This window comes from Anser anser (assembly GCF_964211835.1).
Source record: "Anser anser genome assembly, chromosome: 2".
In the NCBI taxonomy this organism is placed as follows: Eukaryota; Metazoa; Chordata; class Aves; order Anseriformes; family Anatidae; genus Anser; species Anser anser.
The window spans coordinates 125,335,009-125,356,774 of record NC_139721.1 but is presented as its reverse complement, the minus strand read 5'-3'; the positions used below and the strand labels follow the sequence as shown (position 1 = coordinate 125,356,774).

The 21,766-nt window shown below is 41.0% G+C and overlaps 1 protein-coding gene across 1 annotated transcript in view; it reads right to left on the bottom strand.

The window, feature by feature from the left end:
- RFTN1 (raftlin, lipid raft linker 1) overlaps nt 1-21,766 on the bottom strand; it is a 96,298-nt gene that overhangs the window by 56,905 nt on the left and 17,627 nt on the right. The window contains exon 3 of the mRNA XM_083825120.1: nt 191-377. Coding sequence (XP_083681246.1) covers nt 191-377 — 187 coding nt within the window. The remainder of the gene's footprint in view (nt 1-190; nt 378-21,766) is intronic.

Here is a 21,766-nt window from a genome sequence, read left to right as displayed (position 1 = left end):
TGAGTTGTCTGCCAAACTGCGGATGAATTTTAAGCACGAAGAACATGTTAAGCCTATTCAAGCCCACAAAAAAAAATTAAAAAAATCAAGTCTTGCACAGTAAACTCTGCTATAATTTCCTGATGTAGGTCAAAACTCAGCAGGAAATCACATTGTCTATTTTTATCCCAGTTCACTGGAAGTGCTTTACCTTTCTGTTTTCTTGATAAGCACAGCCCTGAAGATTTGTTCCTGGGGAGTTTTCTCTTTTTCATCAGTTGGCTGCACGAAGGGGTGGACAGCAGCCAAGACGAAGCCCTGCTGGTACAATTCTTGCAGCTGAGCTGGAAGATCACACAAGGAGGAGAGCTTGATTGCAGATGATCCTGGTAGCTCAGCTGGAAATAAAAAGTAATTGGTCAATAATCTTACACTGGACTATCAAGTTTTTTTTTTAAATTCCAGGCTCTTCAGTGTTAAACAAGCTTCACACTGGTCTACAATATTAACACAGAAATTGACCATTCCTAAGGCCCCTTTGTATGTCAGATTTTAAGCAGCCTGTCTTGGTGAAGGACTTCTATCATATAAAAGACTGGTGCGATTAAACAAGAAATCAGACACTAAAAAAAAAATCCCTACATAATCTGGGAGGGAAAGGGGATAGTCAGTGAAGGGAGAACATGTCAAATTCAAAAGTAATAAACAGAAGTAGACATCTACACAAAAGCTGTATTATTAGACTTGGAGATCACTGACAAAATGCTGCTGAGACCAAATATCTACCAATATAGATATACCAATATCTGATACCAATACCAAATATTCTAAAGTGTATGTTGGTAACTATACTAAGAGCAATGAATACCTGTACTGATGACAAACCCTTCAGAACAGACACTGAACCTAGTATCTCAGGGTTTAAACCAGAACATATTAGAGATGAGGATGAGACCTAATGCGTGAAAATAATCCACGTCCAATCTGCTTCCTGTGGGGTGTTATGCCTCCCTGCGAAGCATCTGATGATGCTGACTACTGTCAGACCCCTGACATATGAACAGACACTGCGGTCAGTACATGCAGTTCCCTGCATCTCCTTGGCATCATCTTGTGAGCTTCAAAAGAAAATCCCATAAATCACCAAAAACAACCTTCCACTCTCTGTCTCTCTACTTCCGTAATTCTTCGTATGTTTTTCACATCTTCTCTGAAAAGAGAGCTTCCTTCCCTGCCTTTGCCTCTTCGTTTCTATCTCTGTTGGGAGCTATTTATTATTTCACCTCTAACTATGCTGGAGCACATTGTATGGAGAGGTGCTGGATAGCTTCCCCTCCTCCTGAAACCAGGAGGGAGGGGATGTTGCAGGAAACACAACAGAGGTTCCCAGCACCTTGCAAGCTTGGGCCCTTCCATAAAAAAAGCACCGGAGAACAGTTTGTATGAAAGACACCAGCTATGCAAAATAAGGTTTCATTGTACTGCTTTTTTCATCAAATTATGTGGCTACCCTTTATGAATAATGAAAGAGGTTATCAAAAACTAATAAATATTCAAAACCAATAATACAGAAGAATAATTTAAATAATAATAGAATAGCTGTGCTTGGTATGCTTTTTCTTCATATAAGACCATACTCCAGAAGAGGATAATGGAACTTTTTGGCCAAGGACTGGAAGATGCAGTGTTTTTATTATTTTTGCAAATAAAATGAGAAATCCAAGCCATGAGTATGTTGACAATAGGTCTCTACCTTCTGTAACAGCTTACAAATCACATGAGAGTCATAAAAAGGGATACCCCAATGAATAATGTATAATAAATAACACAGCTGACTTACTTACTGGACCCTACTGGGGATCAACATAGGGAAAAGAAACCCAGATGTTAGAAACACCTTTTTCCTCTTGTGACACAGAGATCCCAACAATCTCCAAATATGCTTCAAATAATTTAATTAATTAAAAGAACATGAAAGCCAGAATAGTCTTCTAAATGAGGGTTTTACATGGATACAATTAAATGACTAAACACTATTCAACAACGTTAATTCTGGTGATGGTGCTCCGATTTTTAACAATCGTCTACGAAAACTCATGCTTGCCTTGCATATGAACCTTGTCTCTGGATTCTCCTGAGTATGCCTTCGTAAAACTCATAGAAAGACTATTCATTACCATTGGAGTGTGACTGCTTACCCCTAAAGGCTAAACATGAGGGGAAAGGATGAAAATGCATGCAATTGGAGCCTTGGGATGTACACCTGAGGATTAAAAAAGAAAGGTAATAGAAAACAGAGCTGGAACAGATCATCCACCTAGTCCATTGTAATTATTACCTAGAGGCGAGATCAGTTTTAGTTTTCTCCTCAACTAACAGTGGCCAGATGTCCTCAATGAACTTCATATTCTTTTTCTTTCAGTTCTCAACAGCCATTCTTGATTGTTACCTCCACAGTACTTACTGCACATCTCAGATTAGCAAACTTCAATAAATACACCCAGTAGTAGTCTATTGCTGAAAATGTTAATGAAAACAGTGAATATTAATAGACTACGGACAGAAATATTTTAAGTCTTGCAGTCAATACATCTTTTTGCTTTGATGGTGAGCTACTGCTATTTTCTCCTTTGACCAGAGATTCTCCAAAAGGAAAAGAAAGTTCCTGTTACAAAACTGATATACCCAAGGTCAAAATGGGTTTCCTGGGTCAACAGACCTGTGCATTCTTGCTATGCTGCCATGTGACATGGATTCCTTCAGAGAAATCCCTGCTACTCATCATCCTCCAGAGTATAAACGTGTTCCAGTATCTTTCTGGGAATTAAGTTAGGTTAAGAATTATAAAGTTCTATCTTGAAATTGGTTGAAAAAGGACATCACACCTTCCTGGAGAGTCACATTCATCCTCCAACCATCTTCAAACTGAAATGAAAAGATTTCCTTGATTTCTTACGCTAATTCTTCTAAGGTGTCTACATGTAGGTTCAACCTACATGAGTTATGAAAGCAGTCATGGATCTAGTCTGTCCTTATGTTAGTTTAAATACAGAATACTAACATTTTCATAAAGTCTTATACAACTTCAAATAAAATCCGTCAAACATTTTGTTTCAGTTTTTAAAGAGATTTCTAATCGTGTCTTTCTTTCACAAGAAAAAGGAAAAACAAAGTTGTGTAGAATAAGGACTTGAGCAAGGTAACAGAGCAAATAAATGACCAATTAAAACCTTTAATGACTCCAGTAGTTATTATAGTTGTGATAAGCCTCTGCTTCACCAAAAGATAAAGCTCAATTCTTTTAGCAGCATCCCTGTAGGTCTTGAAATGAAGTCACGTCTAAGATTTACATTCTGCTCCATGTTTCCTTATTTATTGTTGCACTTCACAACCTGACCTCAAAGTCTCTTTTGTTTATTCTGTCTGCATCTAAAAGAGTGCATAAGAAACTTGTAAATGACAGATGCTGTGGTGGTTTTTTTATTTTGTTAAAGCTAAAAGTGGAAACAGAAGTGCTGGTTGCTTTTGGAACTGATTATCAGACAGAGTAATTCGTTGCCTGACTGGTAACTGAAGCTGAAAATACTTCCAGCAATGCTTGGATACATACACAAGACTACAGCTTAGAGAAAAGTCAAAAAGAAAAAAAAAAAGTTTGGGTTACACAACTGATATTTATAAGGTCCAAATGACTTTCCTGGGTCTACTGACTTGTGCATTCTTTGCTGCTAATAGGGAAAACCTGCCCAAACACTCACTGACCCCATCTTCCCACAGAAAAAAAAAAATAATAATAATAAAAAGGTAGAGTTAAGATAAAAATCTACAGATTGAACCATGTACATTCATAGACAGTCGTTTCTGCAGCTCCAGAACGTGATTTCTGGGAAACAGAGGAAGGTGGTGCAGTCTGCCACAGGGATCCTGAGGGATGAGAGTAGGCTGAGAAATATGGTTGCGGAAACACATAAGGCTGGGGAGACACGTATGTAGGATAACTGGTTTCTCCTTCTTGTTTTAATGTGCTCCTCTTTCCCTGCAGGTCTTCTTGAGCTGCATTACTGTGGCAGTCATGAGAGATTCTCCCAAATTATCAACAGGACTGGGTGAGCAGCAGGAAGCATCAGCGGCACCTCCAAGAAGAGCCTCCATGAACCATCAAGGGCTGCTGCCAAAGAGATCAAACAGCCACCTACACCAATGAATCCTACAGCCAGCGAGGCCTTCGCAGTCAGATGATGCCACACAGTTCGTCAGCTGTCTTTTCTTGATATATGCTCATGCTCATCTTATGGTATTATATTGGAAGACTCCTGTTCTTTTGTGTTTGGTATCTCTGGAAGCTACCACAGGCTATTCATTCTGGAGGTGGTAACGTCTTACCTTACAGAAAGTTAAGATGCCATAAACCAACACTTTCAAATAATATATATATATATGTATATAACAGATAAAGTAAAGCACGGTTTCATCTATTAGCTTATGCTTAATAAAGACAACCATCAGCCACAGCACATCTTTTTACAATATATACTCTCAACAGAATCAGGTATTTTAAACTCTATTCTACTTGATAATCAGCAATTTTCCCTCCCTGCTACATACCTTTATGACAAAGCTAAGACAAACTTTATTGTTGGTTTTTTTTTTTTGTTTCTTTATACTTGCTCAGCAAATAATTGAATCAATGCTACGATCCAGGACAAGCAAAATGTTAAATGCCAAAACTGCATTTATTTAATTTCGCTTTCCTGAAAAGGTCAAATTCAGGTCTGAGTTTCTCAGTACTTATCCTTAATACTTTTTTAAAAAGGACAAACATACAGTTCTACACTAACTTCTCTTACCCTGTGCTAGGTGCTTACTTGGCTTGTTTACTCCAACAAAACAAATGTCAGAGTTTTCTGGTCTTCATTTTTTAACATGTTTTCCCAATTAGGCTTTTATGCTCTCATTCCAGTTACAGCTGTTAAAGACTGATGTAGCCCATAAAGACAGTTCACATTACAGATGAAAAAGTTCCACAAAAATTTTTGGACTCCTTTTACAACTAGTTTCTGTTTCTCGTTCAAGTTTTCTTGTTCATTTGCATTTTCAGATGAAACCATTAAGTCTTTTCCCTTTCCATTGAAGCGACCAAACATCAGCTGCATGCACTCTGCCTGTGCGGGTTATACAAGACATCACCTTGCCCCACCGCATGCCCAGAAGGTGGTGTACGATTGTGATCTGAAGCAGAAAAGGAAGACAAGACAACACACTGGACCCAAATAATGAAGCGATACAGCCCCAGTAGCCACAAGCACAACGCCCCTATTCGATCAGGCCTCAAACACCTCAGCAGGCTCAGTCCCTACAAGAAATCCAGTCGTCACTTTTCTTTTCCAAAACGTAGGATGAGGCAGTCCCCAAGCGCTGGGAGCAGGGCCCCCCACCTCCTCCTGGAGCTACGTGCTCCTTCTCCCACCTCCTCCTCCCAGCACCCCAGACCCCTCCGGCCTTGCAGGCCCTCCTTCCCTGCGGGCCCTCCTGCAGAGCTCCAGCTTCTGCGGGGGGCCTCCCGGGACACACGGTGTCTGCTCACCTCCTCTTCAGGACAGCTCGGGGTTTGTGGAGCTCTCCTACCAGGGCGATTTTTTTCTGCTGCCCTTCTAAAGCACCCAAATCTCCCTCCTGCACACTACAAAGCACGTAGGAGGCCACCACAAAGAACTCAGCTAGGGGCCAGGCACCAGCATCTATGGTCCTGAGCAGATCTAGCAATGAGCACGTAAGATGGAAAGAAGATACAAGCGAAATGGCGCTCATATGGTAATACAGTCATTACCCAACAACATCCACGGATTTCCTGCAGGGTTTTATAATAGATTTGACTATTTACCTTCTGCCTTTAGTGACCGCCTCATAGAAAATGGCATTAGCTTGCTCTGCTGTGCCTCATGAATCCCACCAAGCTGGCTGTAATTGCTTGTCTGCTGGCAGGAAACTAAATAGCAACAACAAATGGAGACAATAATATGGGAATAGAGCATATCACTGACCACATGTATGAGCGAACGCATAAATCTGGCCCAAGTCCACAAAATCTCCTACATTTTCACACAGAGCAATTCCTAGCATGTTTATGGTTGTTTATAACAACCTTGATCATTTCGTAGAATAACAAAGTAAGCACACTTCCTTTACTTAGTATGAGGATTCCTTTTTTTAAAAAATTAATATTAATTCCTTTCCAATGAGTTTAATTTAATTTAAAGAGATCAAATCTACAGCAGACCACCGTCTGGAAGAACAAAACACCACCTTTGCATTAGAGCTGGTCAAAAATTAAACTAGCAAGTTTACTTGCTAGAAGGTGCGGTTCCACCTACATTAAAACATTTCATAGGAAGATGTCAAATGCAGGAGCAGCTGTTGGGCACAGAGCTGCTCATTTGGCTGTATCAGGAAAGGAAACCCAGATTGCTGCTCCCACACTGCTGCCTGGCAGCTCCAGTTTTCTGGATAGCCCTCCGGCCATAAATAACTTTTGCAAGCTGAACAGTGATTGCTGGGTGAAGGACCATCCCACAAGGTGTCTTTTTGGTTTGCCAAACTCCTCACATTTATCAGCACAGGCCCTGAGGGCTGAATGGCACAAGCCCCATAGGGAGAGGTGGGCAAATGTCAGAATCCACCTGGAGGAGGGTGCACGGTAAAATCTATTGGGAAGTGCTGGCTTTTGTCTAACAACGAAGCACAGACTTGCAAAGATCCTCTCTGTTCTATAAATAAGAAAAATTTCAAGGTCCTTCACTGACATTTAGCAGTTCGTTTGGAACAGCTGAAGGAATCCAAACCATCATCCTTTCCAACTATTAAGTCTTGGTAAGACCAATATATTACTCTGGAGAGCAGAAAGCAAACTATTAATTGAATATTATCAAAACACTTACTGCCTGATTCTGGGAGAACACATCTATTTCCATCCAGTGTCAACCTCAAACAAAAAATTACAGAGGCATCTAACTGCAAGTTTTCATTCCTTGTTACAAGCACTAAAGAGCTTGTTTTGACACTGCACAAATTGTTTGCATGGCAAAGCAATGCAGTCATATTACTCTCGTTTAACCATTCTTTCCCCATTGAATCCACCAGTAGTTTCTTGTCATCAACAACAACAAAAATGTATCAAAGAATCAGAGTGCCTTCAGTGAAAATAAAGGCAAAAATACCAATAATACAACTTAGAAAAAGCAGAGAGGTAAACGGATTTCTGGTGAATTTTGCAAGGAGATCCAAATCTTTATTTCTGAACTCACACTTAGCAGACTAAAATGCTCACGCAGTATGACTAACACAGAAGGGAATGTATGATGTTTCTGACAATGCCACAGAGTTTTAATTAGCTGAAACACACTAATGCTAGAATTCAATGAGTTAAAAGCTCCACCTTTTGGAGTGAAAACTGTAGAAGCTGCACTATAGTCTTTTTTCCTTTCTAACAGAGCTCCCACGATGCGTACAGAGGTTCCTAAACTTTGAAGAAGCTGGAGACAGTCTCAGTGCATTATCGTGCCGGCTGTCATCAGAGGCAAGACACCAGTTGTTAATAATTCACATTGCTTTTTTTGGTTATGCTAAATGACTTTCTTTCCATTTTCAAGGCAAATACAATAAATGTCACCATCAAAGAAAGTAACAATGAATACACGAGAGAAATCGGGAATTTAAATGAAGGGTGACTGTTCAGTAAGCTCCTGGTGTTTACTTTTAGTGAAAGTAATAATGGAACTTTAAAGCACTCAAAACCATAAGCATTGTATCTCAAGAAAGGAGGTGAGAACAGAAAGGCTGAAACTGGATAAGTACCCTTTGAAAGTACGTATATAGACATCTCTATGCAGATATGTAAATATATGTATGCATACATATGTATGTGAGTATATGTGTAAGTACACACACAGACACACACAGACATCCTCTTCTTTCCTTTAGGAAATGGTAGGTATATGCGCTAGTCAAATCAAGAAAGAACTAAGCTAGCTCAAAGATGCAATGCGATCAGACAACTTCCTCTCATCAATTCTGTTGTCTAATCTCACAGCATCTGTGAGTTATATTCTTTGTCCAGTCAAGGCTTCATGCCTGTGTCTTGCAAGCACAAGGTAAGTATCTTAAGAACTGGGTACGTTCACTGCAATATGGTGGGTTTATGCATGGAATAGTTTTATTTCTGGTGTTTCGGAAAAAAATGACGTACCCAGGCTATCACATCCACCAGAGTGAAAAAACAGCCATGAAACAGACTCCAGTTACCTAAATAAATCGACAGGCACTTCTTAAATGACTCACCACTCACATATATTAGCTTGTGGGCAGAATTATGCAAAATAGCAAAATTCTGGAGACCACTTACTAGGTGCAAGGGTAACGACTGTGCAAAATACCAGATGAAAGAAGATGAAAAAGGGGAGGGCCTTCTCATTTAGACTGTGCCTAGAAAAAAAAGAACTAAATCCTATCCCTTCTGTACTCGAACAGCTCTTTGACGTGGTATTTTATTTGTCCCTCCTTCCTGCTCTGCAAAAGGAGAGGAATTGGTTCTGCTTCCTAAATTGATGCAGACCAAACGCAGAGACAACAAAGAGAGATAATTTACATTTCACAAATCCAAGAAAACTCCAATTACGTCTTACCAAATGGAGAAAGTGTTCAAAGTTGTAATATTTTATTCATACAGGCTTGTTATCTGTGTAAGCTTCCAAAGGCAAATATTACACTGAAATACAGACGGGTAATTCTGAACTACGGGAAGCGCTAGAACATTAATTCACGTCTCTATTTCCACTCCCAAAAAAGTACTGGTTCCCTGTGCTAAAGCCTTCAGACACCAAGTTAATCTACCAATGGTAATACTTTAGATGCCCAAGTCAAACACTGAATGCCGTTCATTTTAACAGCTTAAGAAGATGTGAAATAGGACGTCCCACCGCTCACACAGCGGTGCAGCAAGTTCCATGCTCTCACAGCAAGTAGCCAGGCATCAAACACTGCAAAAGGCAGGGAAGGAGGAGCCACCCAACAACACAGACGTAGTCAGAACTTACTGAAGAGATCTTCGGACGTCTAGGAGCCAGTGGCATCATACAATTTGAGGGCTGATGCATCTTTTTTGTTTTGTTTTGGTCGCTCTCTAGCTAACACGTTTACTATTTTTCTCAGCAGCAACAGCAGTTAACACCAGGGAGTTTCACAGCTAACCGCCAGAATCTTCCAATGTTCTCCTTCCCATACTTCTCAATATATCTATTTCTTTTTTCCTGGCATAACCCCCCTCTTTTTCCTTTTCCTCTCCTCTGTTTTATGCTTCACTTCGATGTTCTTTCCATATTTCTGGCAAATTTTCATTTGGGATTTTAGAACTGCAGAATATAGCAAGTAAGCAACACTGAACTCTACAAACTTTACAGTAAGCAAACCTGGGCTGCAGTAAAAGAGTGCAAGTAATATCCTCAGAAGCGTATAAAAAAAGGCACATTTCAGGAACTTCCAAATTATGCAGAATTTGTGCGTTTTATGCTATATTCTGCTAGATGAAAAAATATCTCTGAATGAAGTTTGTAGCATTTCTAAACTTTCCAATTTGCTGTATCCTGCTGACAATAAAACCCTGTGTGCGCTGACTCTTCAAGGAGTTAAAAAGCAGAGAAGTTCATCAATCTACATATTTCCATCCAAACCAACTGAGAGCAGTCTTGAAATTATTGGGGTTTTTCTTAATCAAGCACAGATGAACAAAGTAGGCTGCATGCATTAAATTAGGAATTTTTTCCATATTCACGAGATAATTAGTAAATATAAATCTGATTGAAGTCTAGTTCCCAAACTGAAAAATGACAAGAGGATTTCAAAACATTTAGGGAAAAGGGGGGAGAAAGAAGTCAACAGCAGTAACTGTCATTGAATACACGCACTATCATTTGACGTATGTTTTTCATGACACACTGAAAATTGTGATCAAAATCCCTGATTTGGCGCAACATTGACGATAAAAATGCCATCGAGGTACTACAATAAAGGAGGTCTTTCCCCACTTCACAAGATAATTACTGCATATTCTAAGCACATGCCATGTGAAATAACTGGACATCAGAGAGGACATTTAGAAGTCTACACTTTAAAAATTCAACCTTTAACACAAAGATCTAAATTCACTGACACATCCAGTAACCCCATGCGGAGAATGGTTTGGATTCATCAAGATAGCTCTAACTCACCAAGCCAACCTGTGTAACAGAGAACTGATAGTCTCCGGGGAAACCAAAATCCTCTTGGCAGGTCATGCCTGTATATATTTTATACACAGCACTTTGCTGTATATATACGGGAAAGGACAGATAGCTTTATAAATGCTTGAAGGCTTTATTCAAATGTTACCTGCTGGTTTCTGCTTCTTTTCACATTAAATCTCCAGTGTTTCACACGCATTTTCCCCTTCTGTTGTAATAGCTGTTTTCAGTCTTTCCTGTAAAATCTTATTTAGGATGATTCCGTGTGCCAAGTTTGTTTGATTTTTTTAAAAGCCTGAAATGGATTTTTTCCAATCCTGTGACTAAAGTCCATATATTACCCTATTTCAGATGTTCTCATTTCTTGCCTGCATTGACTAATAACATTCCTTTTCTTCAAAAGCAGCAGTACATACTAAGCATTTAATACTTTAAATTAGAGTAAGTAAAGTTTAGAAGTGACTTTCATCTTTTTATCTTTTTCTTGGCTTGAAGTATTTTGGTTTTTTAGATAAAGAGATGACATTTCCAATTTATGCATGTTTTTCATTTGGAAGAGAACATAAAGTGCAACTTTTCAGTGTTCCTTGGGTGCTCCTTTAAATCAAATTCCTTTATTTGGGAAATCCTGTGATTTTTCATAGAAGTCTGTTAAATTGTTTTCAGCTTTCCTGGCAAAACTAAACAAATGTTAGAGCAGCCAAAACTTGCAATGTGCGCTGTATAACTAAGAAAGCAATGTTACTTGAAGGTATATCCTCTGTTTGATTTTGGCCCTGGGTCTGGTTATGTTTCAAAAGGAAAGCTGGGTAAAAGAATGCGACATGATGAAATCAAATATAAACTGGAGATATTTGGGGAAGGGAAATTAAATTCAGAGAAAAGGGAGGTGTAATGTGTTTGGATTTTCTTTAAATACATCATCCTGTAATGAAGGTGAGACAAACACTTCCATGGGCATCGATACCCACAACAGGTGTTAGTCTATAAACAGAAATAAAACTGACCCGTCTAACGCTACAAAATTCTCCAGGAAACATCCCCTAGATTTTAAAAAGGAGTAAGAAGTAAATTAAGACTGTCTTCCTTTCCAATTATTAAGCATGCTTGGGAACTGCAATGAAAATCCAAATGCAAAACATCCTCCAGAAAATATTTACCATTTTCCCAGCTCTCCGTCCCGACACTTCTACGTTTTTGTTCAGCTGTATTGCTTATGGGAATGTACGCTCATCACCGCAAGTTTTAATACCTCTCTTAGGGACAAAATACGAATTTCATGTTAAGTCGGCGTCCGTAGATGAGCAAGATTTAAATTTTCTTGTGGCAGCAGATCTTGTAAGACAGCCACAAGACCTGCTCTCAGTGCCAGCTTGCAGCTGCACTCGGAGACCTCGGCCACCCAGCAGTGCCAACGGGAGCGATCCGGCTGGAGCTCAAGCTCTTCTGCTTCTCGCAGGAAAACAGGCCTTGAGAGGAAGATCCCATGATCCAAAACCTCACTCTTTGCAGATGTCAACGCTCCCTTCTACGGCATGCTTCACGTGCGAAGCTTTGTGTGGGAATGCACGGAAATGTGGGGTGGCAGCGATCCCTGCGAAGCAATTTCCCCACCAGCTCCTGCTTAACTTGGCATGTGGAAGAGGCATGTGTTACCCCATTTACGGTTCTTCGAATGACCACATAAACTAAAATTAATTCCAGAAGATGGGAAGCTAGGAGGAACAAATGGATGGCTTATTTTGCAATGAATTAGGCAATCACGTCCTTTAGAAATGAGGTAAGGGAGAGTTACATCTACACCAAAGGCGGCCTGCTTTACAGTCAATACGTAATCGGATTTACCACTTCTACCAGGACACACAGCTGGTCAAAGATCTGATGAAAATCAGTACTAGAAAAAAAACACTTTTTGCTGAAATGTGGTTTTGCTACCTGTACCGCTGCTCATACAATGCTACGATACAAATTCCTACTCAAGCTGTTTTCCATGAGCGGCACAACTAATGACGAGTGATTCCCACTGATGAGTCTTTTGTTCTCCAGCCTCTTACTGCCATAGCCTCAAATTCCCCTTTCTTTTCTTCTCTCCCTACCCCATGGATTCTTCAAACTGATGAGAAACAGCAATTCTGTGGCTCTGCTGGAGCGAAGCACTCGCTCCCTGGCCAGCGAGCTCTCACCGAGGAGCACGTAGGTGGCTCAGCTCTCCTCACCTTTCCCTGGTTAACGCAGGTCTTTGTCCTCGACCCAACTGGCAGCTTTCACAGAATTAGGAACAATGTAATCATCTCTCAAAATTTCTAGCAAATTGGTTTGAAATTGACCGGTACCAATTATTCGGAGGAATGAGACAGACAGACTGTGAGCCTTTTTTTAACTCTCGTTTCCCTAGGAAACCAGTTCAGAAACAAAGCAGAAAAACCCATCGCACTACCACCTCCAAACCCTCTGGAAAAAAAAAAATGAAAAAAAATGAAAAAACAACCCACACCTTTAAAAATAAGGACCTGAAAGCAGAACTCTGCAAAAAGCACTAGGGGATACTGCGTTCTCTAACTCCTTTAACGGCGTATTTAGCAGTGATAAGGCTTTCACAGAGCACTGAAAACGACTAGCAAGCAATAGCTCACCACTGGCACCTAAAAGAAGTATGTCACTGCCAAACACACCACATCACTTCAACTTGGCAAGAAGGCTTGATAGAAAGCCAAAGAGTAGTGGAAAAGGCTGTTAAAAGTTAACAAAGCACTTCCCAAAAGTACTGTTTTGTTTTTTTAAGCAAGTCTGCTAGAGCATGGCTGATGGATTTACTACAGAAAAAAAGTTTTTCTTGGCAAAAAAGCCCTGCTTTTTTTGCTTAGAGCAAATTTTCCTGTCACTCTCCAGAATCTGAACTCCTACTCCCTCGTTTCAGAAAAATGCGGCCGGTTTCTGTTTTTAAGTGAAGAATTCCCACACAGCGATACTGATAGCATGCAAATCTATTGTTTAATGTGGGTCATGGGAAAATGGCCACAAACTCGCCTATCACTGGAACGAAACAACCAAAGCAGAATTATAATTATTTTTCATTTTGCAATAAAATGGTTGTTGTTGCAAGTTTTTGGAAGAATAGCCGAGTATTTCCCCCAAATGCTTATGAGAAGGCATCATTATAACTTTATTTCTGTGTCAAAGAGTCAGCGTAATTGTCAGGAAAAGCACATCTACTAGAAATGGAAGACACAGAGACACCTTACCTTCACGGCTGCCGAAGAATGAGTTAACGAAGTTATTACCATCTAATCCCAAAGTAAAAAGTGCATGCAATAAAGATGTAACAGATGTCCTGTCCAACAGGGACAGGATTCTTTGATGGTATGAAGGTGGTAATTATGAAGCATTATGCAGACAGTCTTAAGATCTAAACCTTTCCTTACCCCCTGGATAGGGTCCCTTTGGGGAGGTTAGCCACAGCAAAAAAGCTTGTTTCATAAATGCACATTCCTACTGATAAAATAATAAGTACACAAGCAAATAAACAGGTCAAATCCTCAGTTCCCTTTAAAAAGTATATAAAGTATACTTCAAAGGTGGCTCAGTAGTGTATGAAAATGAGTATTCAGAGCCAGCATGCAACAACAGAACAGTTTGCTGTTGTTCTCGTTAGCCACCGCTGGCACGGACAGTGCCTCAGGACCAAACCTGTGGGAGTGGGCACAGCACTGTGCCTCCGTGCCTCAGCCAACGCCGTCCGCCCCCTGTCCCTAACAGCGCAGCCCAAAGAGGAGTCACAAGCGGCCTCAAGGGGCTCTGGCTCCTAACCCTGTGACAGCCCACATTCGTGATGCTTTTGCTTCTATCCACTCCTAAACGTATTTTGCAAAACAGAGAATCATTTCTAAGACCTTCTAGGTCAAAAAGAGCCAGACCTGTTACTCTCTAATAATGAAATGTCACTGATAAAATAGTCTTCCTACATGGTTAGGACCTTTAAATAACGACTTACAGCGATTTAAAAAAATGCAAAGAAGTGGCCTGAGTTTCCATCACTAGTTCTGGAAGGGTTCCCTGGAAGTATCTGTTGATGAGCAGACCAATCTTTCCCAAAATTTACAATAACAGAAAAAACAAACAACAAAGCCGACAAGTAGTGCAAGAGTGCAGCTTGACAACAAAGTCTTAGAATTATAAAGTATTTTATTCAGTGAGCATGTGGTGAAGAACAATGGAAATAATCCCACAGAATATGTACAATTTTATCTATTTGATCATTTGAAAGGCTTCATCAAGGCATTCAACCCAGCTGGAAAAATCGGGTAGAAGAAGGACTGCAGAGAAAGACAGATGCTGCATCTGAGCTGAGCATCCCCAAGTAAACAAACAACAAAACCAAACCAAAACAAAAAAGCGATTCTGACACGGTTCCAAACTTTATGAGACAATAACTTAACAAAAGACCATTTTTTCTGTCACTCTTTTTGTTCTTTTGTTTTGTGATTTGAGATAAAAGTAGATGCTAATTTTTTTTTTGCTTACTAATAATCTGTACAATAATTGCTAGTGAATTAACCCATGCAATTTAGCACTATTTGTCAATTCTTGTATCGGTTGTTATTAAGAAATTCAGGAAACAATTGTTCAAATAAAAGAACACCAATAAAGGGCTTAGCAACTGAGGAACTACAGCAGTGGACTGATATTTATTTATATTTCACCAGTAACTATATCTTGGCTTATCTCTAACTTTCTCAAAATTCCATCTATTTATTTGTAAACCTCATACCTCATTCTCTTTCAGATTTAAGGCCTTTTATCAAATCACTCGGAAACATATGGCACCTTTAGGACTTCTCACATCCTTGATGTCTTTAATTTTTTATGTGCCACAGTATGCGGAAGCCTCCGTATTCTCAGAATGAGATGAACTCTTTCAACTGATGACTGTTTAACTGAGACAGGTAATATTTTTGCAGTTCTTAACTCATCTGACGACTGTCAAGCTTGTCTTTAGTGCGCTGATCAAGAGCTGCAGCTCCCACCAAAGGCTTAATGAGATTCTCCTCTCCTTGAAAAGGACTGTTTCTTTCAGAAAAGTAGCTAATCAGTGCAAGTCTCAAGTTGAGAGGATGATTATTTGGGGAGGGGGGGGGAAAGGAAAGGAAGGAAGCTGAGAGGTCCTTACAATTTTAACTAAACAGAGCTCCATTTATATGAATAAGCAGGCTTTAAAAAAAAAAATGGCTGGAAAGCCTTAAGCTTGCAGTTCCTGTACAAAACCCTACCACAATGCCAGGGTTAACATTTACCAGTAAGAGCCACAGCAGCTACCTACAGTGGCTGAGTAAGCATTGGACTCAGCTGAAAACTCTTGCGTGTCACCTTACATTTGGGAAACCCCATCACACTGCTGCTAATCTTAAATTTATCACATAGTACAGCGTGTCACAAGTATAAAGTCACTTGCAAAAGCATGACTGCACACAAACCAAGAGTTTGCTGGGTGTGCAAGTTTTATCATAGGAAGCAAGCCTCAATTTCATGCAGTAATTATGTCACCGGGACTCCTCCCAAGTCCAGTATATCCCAAATTTGTATAGCTGCAGAAAGACAAAACCAAGTCCTTGAGACTTGTGTTTAAGCTACAGAACAAAAACATGCAACACACGCTAAGGTTTTGCCAGGACACTTGAACTAGCGGCAAAGGAGTTCACCTGGGAACTGGAAGCAAGACTAGCACAGTGCTGAGCAAATGCTAGTGAGTTCTTGTACTCCACACGAGCCATGGCAATTCTTCCAGACTGTGTTCCTCTCCTTAAATGATGAGGCAGTCTGGAGGCCTGCATCAATGTTTATCAGCTTTGTAATACGTCACAGGTGTAAGAGTAACTTTTAAACAGGATTTCACCAAGAAATTACATCACAGAGTTATGAAATTGCTGCAGACTGGCCATGAGTGGTAGGCAGGAGTCAGATGTACCTGGAACTCCCTCAACATTAAGCTGAAGCCTAATGGAGAAAGGCACGTTACACCAGGCCCAATACAAGACATGTACTTGGCAGTACACTTACACATTGTACAGACAGAACACTTACTAAACTACCTAATGCACAGAGGTTTTGAAAAGCAAAACAGAAACAATGGTCTTGTGTAGGTAATAGCTACCACAGACATTGTCTCTACAAGAAGTCAAGGTAAAGAAAGCACAGGTCAGGCGTTCACACACAAAACCCACACAGATGCCATAAGAGACTAACCTCAAATACAATTAACACTTGAAACACAATGATTAAAGTTTGCAAGCTACATTATTTTGCTGAGTACAATATTCATAACCTTAATTTAAATTGTAGTCACAATTATGCTTGTTGCTAAAGCAACAGTTCTACCTATTTACAGAACCGGGCAATGGAAATGCAAATTCTGCAGTTTCCATGCACAATAGATGCGATAGATTTAAACTACCTAAACGTTCTCAGGTTATTCTACAGACAAAATGAAATTGAATGCTGAACTTCCCTAGAAATTATAGCATTTTAAGGTTTAAAGTAACCTTTCACTGTTCAGTAATAAAACAAGTCTAGTACATTCAGGGGCTGCTTTTCATCCCACTTTCAGATTTAAAAACAAAACAAAACACAAGTTATCATGAAAGATCCAAAAGGGATCTGAACCCAGAAATTCAGATTGTCTTCTTCAGTCCAAGACCACGTGCCTGCCTGCACACGATGCTACGGGTCCTGTTCAGGCAGTGCTCGATAGCAAGCCTTGTCAGAATGACAGCCACAGCCCCTCGCCGGGTGTCACTTTTATTAACACAACACTATTAACCCAACATGAAGGCATACCTCCGGCAACAGAGGTCTCAAAACACTGAAAACCCATGCAATGCCGTGTCGTCTCTTGTCACTTAACAAGTCAAATGATATCTGTCCCTCCCTTTTTACTGTCACCCATCACCCCAGAGGGTTTGCAGTTCGTGTGTTCAGCTTTGCCTGTCTCTTAATATTCTTTCCCTATTTTATCTGCTCTGCTTCCTCTAGATGACCCCTCCTTTCTGAAGACCTTGTCTCCTCTTTCACCCCCTTCTATTTTATGGCACATTCTTTCCTCCTGCTGTCCTTTCCCCACGGTGACATCTGCCACTCTGAAGATCCAGCGTGGTGCCACCCAGGGCCTTAAGGAAACAACATTGCCTGTCAGCCTCTACCAAGGGAAAATCAAAGTTTCTCAGTCACAAGGTAACTCAGTGACATTATCCGGAGCTGTCAATGTCACTGCCTTTGTGTACAAAAGGACCAGCAGTCATGTAAAGCTTAAGATGATGAAGGCGGTTTCCTTGCAACCAAAGGCAACAACCACATTTGGACAGGTGGCCCAGCTTCTATTACTGAACAGATCTTCAGGTGAAAGCACTTCACCAAATCTGCTGCCTAGTTGGACCTTCACCCTCTGAAACCCAGCTTCTTCATTTGGGAGAGCCAGGGAAGACTGAAGCCTCAGGCACCACATCTGGGAGCCTGTCAGTGAGACCTGCAAGGGCACACTGCGGGAACCATCCTGCGCCAGCTCCATGTCATGGCCAGCATCAGATCTCTTTGCCACAGCCCATGACTCCAACCTGGAGAACTGCTTCTCTACACATTGTGTTAAGGTGGAGGGGAAGAATAACATTCATGGTGGATCGCAGGCATGAAGCCTCAGGTTTGCACAAAAAGCAATGCATACCATCAGTCTCACCACAAAAACTATTTTACAAGACATTTCTTGGGGCCATCAGCTGCGAGGCCCCTTCCCTGCCCAAACGCAGGGGATCTACTGGCTGACATCACACCACTGGCTCCACACAGTGTTTGGGGTCTCCTGACCCATGACCTACAACAGCATGGGTCCAGGCCGGGGTGGCTCCAGCTCTCTGAATACAGACCTCCCAAGCTCCTCTGTTTTCGGGGGTGCAGCAGCAAGAAAGCTATGGCAGGGAGAATGGGCTAGGGATGTTAAGGCTCACGACACGGCCAACACAGTTCTTGGCTGCTGCATTCTTGTGCGGAAGAGTGTGGAGGCACTTCCTAGGATTGAGGGATTCTGGTTATGAAGACCCTCTGGAGCAGGTACAGCCAGAAGCCTAGGGACAGAACTGGCAGTCCATTTCCTCTGCAAAGGACAGCAGAGAAGGAATAGATGCTACCCGTGGAGAAATGAATGCTACCTTGCTAAGAATAGGGAAGAATTATTCTCCATACTGCAGGATTTAATCAGTCTGCATTGCCTTCCACATCCTTAAAACTGTCTCCTCTCCAAGCCACGGAAGCAGGGCAGACTTTACCACTCCTCCCTTTGTCAGTTCTCCTTCGTCATTTCTCAGAAAAGCAGGGTATGAGCAAATTCACCCTTCCCCCTTCGTTATCCTGTGTGGTGCACTGCTGGTAGTTTTCAACTACACTTTTCCCTAACTCAGTCCCAATCCCCAGTCTTGAGGTTTCCTGAGGGTCATTGAGACAGCTGCCAAAGCCATCTGTGAACAGGAAGAAAAGGTCAAAAAGGGCATTGAGAGAAAAGAGAGAGAGTGACTTTGCCCATCTAGAAGGAGTAAGTGGTCAAACGGCAGTAGGAAAGGAGTGAATCTCCTCATTTTTAGACACAGCTCTGCTGTGCATCTGTGAGAAGGCAGGATTTGGAGGATGGCACTGGAGACCTTGGTCATGACTTAACCCACTATAGATGTACTCTCCCTCCCCAAACTGGTTAGCCACAGACCAGTAGGTACTGCAAGCATGAGACTCCATAGGGCAACAGCCATATCTTTGAGAGCAGGTTTAAACACCCGAAATTCATCCAGTCATGGCAGTAGCTTGGAACAGCTGCGAGTTCTGACCCACCAAATCAACCTCAGTGCAGAGAACCAACCCTACCAGTCCAATCTTGTGCCCCACACCCTTCAGTGGAACAAGGGCAAAGCACACACACAACAGGGAAAACTCGAGAAAGTAACACACGGTCCATGTCTTTATCCTCGAACACAAGGAGTTCAGCTCGTCTGGTGTGTGCTTACATAGGAGCTGCCACAGCTGCAGAAGGAAGCCATCTTTATGGCCTCAACTCCATCTTCGGCCAGTGGGGAGAAAAAGTCACATAGCATGTGTGAAAAAGCAGGAACAGAAACAAACCAGGAACAGAAGTAAGAACAGAAATTAGATTGCTTTCTGCACATGAAATCTCTTTACAAGCATCACTGGTTCAGACAATGACAAGCTACCACTAACTGCATGAAATGGACACGGGGACAAAATGGCACCTGCTAGACTGGCCCCCAGAAGAAGGGCTCGTGAACCAAAAAGCAGACATTTGTCACAAGATACCTTTCCTTCAGATGGCTTTGAGGCACATGTAGCAGGATGTTCCGTTGACAGGAAGAGCACACCACCTCCTGTCCAAAGTAAAACCCTCAAAATGCAATTAATGAGGTCCAAACTCCTCAGAAGCACCTGCCACAGCCCTGCAGCGACCTCCTCCTGCGCCACAGTACTTGCTTGGGACATGCATAGTCTGACACTGGCCAGTGCAGAGCTATGGATCCAGGGGTCTGACCCACCAAAAAACTGTTACAGGTTCTGTGAAATAGCTGAATGTCCACAGTTTCCATGACAATAAGATTCTTTATCCTGCCTATAGGAATATTAGAAAAATTAATGCAAACAGAAGAAAATACCACACAATCAAGGTGTATCTACTCAGCGTTTTCTTTTCAGTACAATTAAGAAAAGTGACTTCCCACAGTAAAGAACAGGTGACACCAACAATTCCTCTCTTCTCTCAAACGAGGTGTCCTCCACTCACGATAAACCAATTCCAAACTTAAAATTTGCATGAGCTTTTAGCCAAATAGCAACACTTATTTACAAAGTCAATGACTGTGAACTGCATTAAAATTAAAAGATTGCACAGATTTTGTGTATCATCTTTTACCTTGCTGATGTCAAGAAATTTGTAGTAACAAGACATACGAAGACTAAACAAGTTACTACAGAGATCGTGCCTCATCACTTCTGTCCCATAATAAAGCCACAAGACATTTATTATTTAAAGTTACAAGCCACTGTGTGTCCCAGTTAAACACAGGGGAAGTTCTGTTTCTTAGAAAACAGGATTAGGCTCATCTGGCTTGAAGAATCTCATCATTCCACCAGAAACGCCTGTCTACCAGCCACGCAGACTGCCAAATCTGGTTCCTTGGCTCTTGAACAGCATCAGGAGATGAAAACCACATGAAGATTGGAAAAATGTGCAAAGCCAGAGGCAAAAGAAAAGACAAGACCACTCAGAAAGATCATGTGCAATTCCTTAGTTGCTGATAGGATGGAAAAGTTTCTTGGAAGTTCAGAGCTCTTTTTAGACAGATCTGTAACTATTTTTCCGTGATGTGAGTGAATTACAATTAGCATTCATTTATGTATGACGTATGGTATGTATCTATTGTAAGAATTCGGTAATTGCATTAAGAAGAAGCTTTAGCTAACGGAGTAGATACAATCGACAACTACATGGTAAGAATGGAGTATTGTAGCTACCCATTCTTCAGTCTAAGAATGGATACAGACTAGGAAAGCTAACACAAACATGACTATTGCAGCACCCATATTTTTTCCGGAGTGGAATCCATGAATAGAAAACATCTTGCAGATGTTCCTTCCCTCCCTTGTCCATTTTGCATTTGCACGCACCCGTTGCCGAACCACAGAGGCAGAATCCACGTAGAAAAAGTGGCTGTTACACTGCTCGATGTACTTGGGGTGAGATTCCGTAACAGTACCTAAAAGAAATCTTTTTTTTCCAATCACAAGCTGAAAATATCAGTCCAAAACACATCATATGCACATTCTTTGACATATTTGATACTTCTAATACACTTACCATATTGTATCTAAGCTTCCATCTAGCCTATTCTAACACAAAATAGCAGTGCCACAGTTCAGCTGGGTCTTCAGGAGACAGGCAATACCTGCAACTTTTTTCTATTTGAAATTTGAAAGGTACACGTAAAGGCTATGTAACTATTAAGATATGGGCTTGGAAACTTAATTCATAAGACCGACCAACTTCTTGCTTTAGTTTCTGTGAGAAGAGTGTTATTAAGGCCATGATCTACCAACTAGAGCAGTGGATTGAACAGGATCTATTCCCAGTTCTGTCGCAGTCGTTGTATGACTTTAGATAAAGCTCTTCATACTTGCTGTTGTGGCACAATTAAGTGTAGCCATAAAGCAAAACCTAACAGGCTGAATGTTCATATCCTTATGTATTACCCATCCCAATAATATAAATGTCATACAATACATATGTGGGCACATACATTACATACACATTCTCTCTTCTGTATGTATAAGCATATCTATATCTGTACATCAATAACATGTGCATATGGTCTCCCGTAACAAAAATCTATATAAGATAATTATGGAAAGCAAAGCCCGTATTTAGAAACTGGAATATCTCTTACAGATTGTACTCAAGCTATGGATCCTTAGTTAAAAGC